This window comes from Sphaeroforma arctica (genome assembly GCF_001186125.1).
Source record: "Sphaeroforma arctica JP610 unplaced genomic scaffold supercont1.1338, whole genome shotgun sequence".
Lineage (NCBI taxonomy): Eukaryota > Ichthyosporea > Ichthyophonida > Sphaeroforma > Sphaeroforma arctica.
Window position 1 is genome coordinate 3,172 of NW_014039220.1, and position 6,435 is coordinate 9,606.

The 6,435-nt window shown below is 40.2% G+C and overlaps 1 protein-coding gene across 1 annotated transcript in view; it reads right to left on the reverse strand.

The window, feature by feature from the left end:
- Positions 1-3,407: 3,407 nt before the first annotated feature.
- SARC_10655 (hypothetical protein) overlaps positions 3,408-6,435 on the reverse strand; it is a gene marked incomplete at its 5' end in the record, with an annotated part of 9,907 nt that continues 6,879 nt past the window's right edge. The window contains 3 exons of the mRNA XM_014295296.1: positions 3,408-4,007; positions 4,650-4,867; positions 5,671-5,886. Of these exons, the coding sequence (XP_014150771.1) occupies positions 3,842-4,007; positions 4,650-4,867; positions 5,671-5,886 (600 nt within the window). The remainder of the gene's footprint in view (positions 4,008-4,649; positions 4,868-5,670; positions 5,887-6,435) is intronic.

A 6,435-nucleotide genomic window follows, 5' to 3' on the forward strand; every position in this document is an offset into this window, starting at 1 on the left:
AGTGTGGGCAAGGCGTTGGTCCTCGCAGTGATGGGGTGTCAGGACCCTGTCCTATGGGACGGCCTCTGCCTTGTCCTCCTTGTTGTCCACCCCCTCTGGGGTGCCCCCGCCCCCCCCCCTCCTTCTGGGTGGACCCCCTGGAGGTATGTTCACTCTTGAACGAGTGCCTCTTAGGTCGGGGACGGGTGCGGTGCTCACTCGCTTGTTGTCACGTTTGCGATTAGCCTGTGTTATGGTTGCTTATCTGACTGTCTATATACAGTTTGTTGTTGTTGGCATTGATGTCGTGTTTAGGACTATCTGTTGTTCTTGTGTATTGTGATGCTTGGGGTTATAAGTTATTGCAATGTTTGGCGTTGCAAATTATGGAGCCTATTTGTAGTTGGGGTTTGCTGTGCGCTGCTTTTGAGGCCCTGCGCTTCGTATTTGCGTCTGATGTCTTTGCTACTTGCGATTGTGCATCGAAATCTTGAATGTCTATGTCCATGGGCTGTGGACTGTGTTCTTGTGATTGCTATTGATGAATAGAATGCTTACGTCCATGGATTTGTGAAGTGTGTTCTTGTAATTGAATGGCCCTGGAATATGGACTAGGCTTCCGTGGTTCTCACTGTTGCCAAACTAAGGTGATTGTGTACCCTAATGCTGGACGTCAATGTCCTTGGATTGTGGACCGTGTTTCCGATAATATTCTATGGTCCTGCAAAGAATAATCCATAGTCCTGCAGAGAACAATCGATGATCCTGCAGAGAATAATCGATAGTCCTGCAGAGAATATTCGATAGTCCTGCAGAGAATAATTGATGGTCCTACAGAGAACAACCCATAGTCCTACAGAGAATCGATGATCCTGCAGAAAGCAATCGATAGTCTTGCAAAGAATAACCGATAGTCCTGTAGGAAATAACTGATAGTCTGCAAAGAATTAATCGATGGCCCAAAACCCCTGTAACGTCTGGATTCCTTGGTACAATGAAACAGTTTCCACTTTAGCATGGCCTATCAATATACTTATGTGTTGAACTTGGAGGAGTATATTTATAGGGCAAGCATAGAAAACTTATTTCATGAATTGGGGAGGGTGTCAACATACGCCCGAAGCTCAGCGATCTGTGGTAAAGTTTCTAGCGTTGTAGGTCCTGTCAGGGTCTTGTAAACGTCGGACATCTCGTGAATATCTGCCATCGTCGCAATCGTGTCGGGTGTACCTATTTACTCGGTATTCCGGTCAGTCATACTTTCCGTAATTTTCGTAGCGGCATTGACAGCGGTTGTTGCTGTTGTATCTTTTAGCCAACCCTGCCAAAGCCACACCTTGCTCCACTCACAATTTTCCACCCTAAACGTGTCGACTCGATAATTCGCAGACTTGCTAGCACGATCCCAAACCCGACGAAAGCGAGAACCACATATCGTCTCGCCTGAAACATTTTCTTATACACACACTCAACCCACGAGCAACTCAAATCGGTACAATATGAACGGACATCAAATTCCGCCACGTACTCATTCATCTCACCTTGAAGGGAAAATATATAAAATCTACCTAACCTCACACCGACTGGTTTCAATACCTAGTAATGTTCAGTTTAATTTGGTTTATTATAATCGCATGTCGCAATCCCAATGTACTTTATGCAAGCGATCAAGGGGAATTTGAACATCTGTAACCTGGACAGTATCTCATACGAAGATGTAATATACACTTGGTAGGTGTATTATACAGCGCTAATATATTCCCTTTTTAGTTTTCTAGACAGCCCCCTCTTTTTGAAATTGCCATTGGTAATATGTAGAAACAGGCATAAAAGTAATGGACACAAAGTTTCGAAATGTCGAGATAGGAGAGCAAATAAAGACCCGATCAGCAAGCGACATGAGTAGAATACAGTAACAGATCCCAGCCTGATCTTTTCGTATGGTCTAGCTACAGATCTAGGGCTGAAATGAATACGTACAACATCTATGAGACTTGCCGAATAAAGCATGGCTAATGGTGTGATGACACTGCACGAAGTGACCTTTTTACCATCGATGTCAATATTTTGATGTGGATTGTCGACGGTGTCTGTTGTAACGATCTCTCCTTAGCGATATTCAGTATATTTTTAAACTTTTGAGTATTGGCACATCACCCGTTTTACGGAAAGTTCTGTTGTCGATTGCAGGCCGAATTGAGTACATGTTACCTATCGCAAATGTCAAATGCCGGTGATGGACAGCCGTTGTGTGATTACATTCAAAAATTTTGCGCGAAACCAGCTTGTTTCTCACCATGTACTCATCGTGGGGCTGAATGAGATAATGGCATTATCTTGTGTGTCTAAGCAATACCTACTCCCTTCCACCTATCAATACCTTCGATTACGGACACGGTAAATAATGGCCTACTCAACATGGCGGACTTCGGCTATCTCTATATGCCTAGATTGGACATCAATTTTGAAATTTTGAAAAGCCTTGCACATGCTTCATAATAATCGTTTTATTCTCATCGCCTGCTCTTCAAATATATTCCCTTTTGCTGCCTAAAGCCATCAATAAGTCATGGCTTCATTAGCCTTCAGTTTTGCCATCCAAAAAGATCACAGATTTTCGGACCCTAAGGTCTGATGAACTTTTCCTCACAATCGCGCCGTTGAGAAATCTTTCGTCCTCAAACAAGCTATTAGTGCTGGTAGTGTCTATATCCCGTGTGATTAACGACAACCAAGCCTCAGGTCAACACAAAAGTCGTGGTACCCAGATAGTGTGATTAGGTAGGTTTAAGTGGTTTGCCGATTAGTACTACAAACCGATTTAAGCACACATGTTATATAAACAAGTTGTTCAATAAATAATCACCGATTCCTCTCTCACAAGGAGTACGTTGAAATTTTTCGATTAAAATTTACCACAAATCACTGGCTTCAGGCGTATGTTGACACCCTCCCCAATTGAAGAACGAAGTTTCAATGCTTGCCCTTGCCCTATAGAAATACTCCTCCAATTTCGAATCATAAGTACATTGATAAGCCCCGCCATACTCTTCCATTATACAGTGGAAACCCTAAAACCATGGAATCCAGACGTTACAAGGGGTAAAATATCAGTTGAATCTGTATCCGGCATTTATACATGATGCGATTTGTAGGACAATCTTCAATGCCGTAAGCATACGGAAGTGAAAGAAGTGCGTGCAAACACCATTTTACATATATAGGACATCCATATCAGCTGTAAAACATGGGTCAGGTCGTACGATCTAGTTGCCCTAATTTGAAAGGGGGTTTCCGCGGTTGCCTGAACTTTTTCTGTATTATGTGTGCTAGTGTCGTATGAGCGCTTCTTAATATAACTACGGCTCTCAAATCTGCACTGGATGTAACCGAGGTAATTAGTCACCGCAGTACGAAATTGTTAAAATGAGGATTAGTACAGGACCATATTTTTGTAATCCATTTATTGCGTTTTCCCAACTGTTCAACTTTGACTGGAGCTTTAGTCATTGCTTGCACTATACAAGCCAAACGTGAGTAGCGGTAGGCTATTGGAAGTGGCGTACCTATCATCTGCCCGGGGTATAATTGTTATGTGTAGTAATCCCAGATATCTATAGAACGAGTAGAGAAGTCACATACGCCTCGAGCTCTTTTTGTTTGATGTGTACTCACAACAATCGCCAAGGGAGACTTCTAGAAGTATTTGACATTATCTGATACGCAATTTCTGATGCTATTACATACCCGCATGCCCGCAGCAGCTTCCCACACTAACAGGTATACAAGTGTATACTCGAAGCACAAACATATATATTCAAACTCGAATACAACTGATTGTACATGCAAGTCGTAGACGTCCTCAAGGGGCCGACTGGGATTTGGGTAAACTTTGACGGTCTAAGTGATGGAATATCGAGTCGTAGGTGATCCCACTCATTCTGGTCAGCCCTATCTCACAGGTACGACTGTTGGACATTCCTGTGCCACATCCCTCAATGGCCGCGTTAAGTGTTTTCAGAGCCGCACTAAATATTAAATATGAATATAGCTTACGTCAATAATATTGTATCAGAACGGTACTTCATGTATCAGTTATGTCACAAGTAAATCGAATGTTGAACAATAATATATATATATATATAATATATATAGTAATATTATATAGTAACACACACACACACACATATATATATATATATACATATATTTACATATATTTACATATATATATATACATCGAATGCCATTCACACAGTGTCGGATGTGACGAAGAGGGAGTGATGCGTTGCGACACCGGGAATCCAAAACAAAATTTGCATGCGAAATCCACAGATTTAATAGGAATAAAATATTCAGCCCCTACAAAGAATGAATAATTTCAGAAAAGCGCACACCATAGTATTCATACAAGGTACAAAAATAGATAGCGAAATGAATATAGCACGAGGTATACATATACGCTTTAGAAAAGTATATCAGAACGAACGATGAAACTCCCACTAATTCTATAGGAAATATGATTCATATAAAATTGGTGGAAGTAGAAATAGGTTTGACCTGATAGTTTTGAAGATTTCTCAATCAACCGTGGCAAATTGAGAAACACATAGATGGCCGCAAACATGAATGAATATAGATCCCAATATACACAACAGACAAACACTTACGCATTTAATTCGGGTTGCGTGAATCCCTTGCTGCCAGCAAAGCCACAACACGTCACTTCAGCGGGGATGACGACCTTGGATGATATGGCCTCTGCGACAGCCTTCATGGCATTGTCCAGCCCTTGCTTTTGCGTTGAGCATGTTATATGCAAAGCCAGAGGCTCAGACGACTTTTTAATCGTTAGCCTGTCTAGCAGAAACTTGTGCGCGAACTGAGCCTGTTTGTATGTGTTGGTGAGCAGCATGCAATTTATAAGAGATCCAATTGCATAATATATACAATATCTGGTAGTATATTAGACGAGCACTTCTGAACCTCACTCAGTTCTGAGGCAAAGATCACATGTAAGAGCTCAGTGGTAGCCATCGAGACGAATGTTGTTGACTCGCAGCCGTAATTAGAGATCTGATATCGGAAGACAAGAAACGTGGCCAGAAGGAATAAACGAATAGGGCCCACGTCACGGCCAACTGACTTCTGCAATTCGCACTAAACGACTATTAGAATCGATTCTTGGCAGTAGACTCACATTTATGAACAAATATTTGGAAAATATGGAAAATACGGGAGAGAGTGAGAGAGAGAGATATATATATATATAGAGATTTATTATATATATATATAACACATTGATACATAGATATACATATATAATATATATATATATATATATATATATACACATATATAGTTATGAAATATATATATTTATTATATCCATATATAATGTATATAGCAGTACACACACACACACATATATATATATATATACAGATATATACATAGAAATATAGAAATATATATATATATATACATGCATATATATATATATATACATACATACATATATATATATATATATACATACATATACTATATATATACATATACATATGTATATGCTGCATATAGATATAGATATAGATTAGATATAGATATATATCTACATATATATACAGACACATTTATGATAAAAAACAAAAAAATAAATAAAATGTACTGGAACTTTGAGATTGTTACCTGATCATACACTTGGATTCTATCATCTACAACTCCTCTGCCTTCAAATTTTGGGTCGGCGCGTAGCGCGCAAGGTGATGTATCACAGACGACAGGATATTTGCCATTTTCAGAGGCCTCTAGAAGGGCCTTGTTAAGCTCGCTCAATTTGTCATTTCCGTTGGCGTGGAAACCCAACGATCCCCAAGGCTGTCCACAGCAGAGCGCACCAGGGTTCTATATATATGAAGAAAATAACCAAGAACTATATATGTATAAGGAGATGGACCAAAGTTTGCACACAGATCAGAGGCAAACGTGCGTCGTAAAAAAATACGGAGAGAAATCGAATATGGCTAGACTGAGATGAAGGCGTACAGGCCCCTGCGAATTATTTGTGTAATTCAGTATACATCTCCTGTGTAAGAGTCTGCGAGTGAAATCAACAAACATCGAAAGAATACATGTATTGATATCGCAATATCGCTACATTGGATAGCTTCATCTGATAAGACTATACCAGCACAGTGACAAAAATGGACCAACTATAAAAACCCAACACCACCTTGGTTAAACTTAGTTTAGACACGCTCACAAACGTGTTGCATCACTGATATTCTGATGATGGATCAAGTGTCGCAATCTTTTACGGTTGTGCGTGGTGGAAACAAAAACGGTCTCAGGCGAGGAATTTACCCAGAAGCTACATCACATTGATAATAGTGTATGGCAATCAGCTTCAAACAGGCAACATACGTGCATGGGCACAAATGTATATTCATAAGC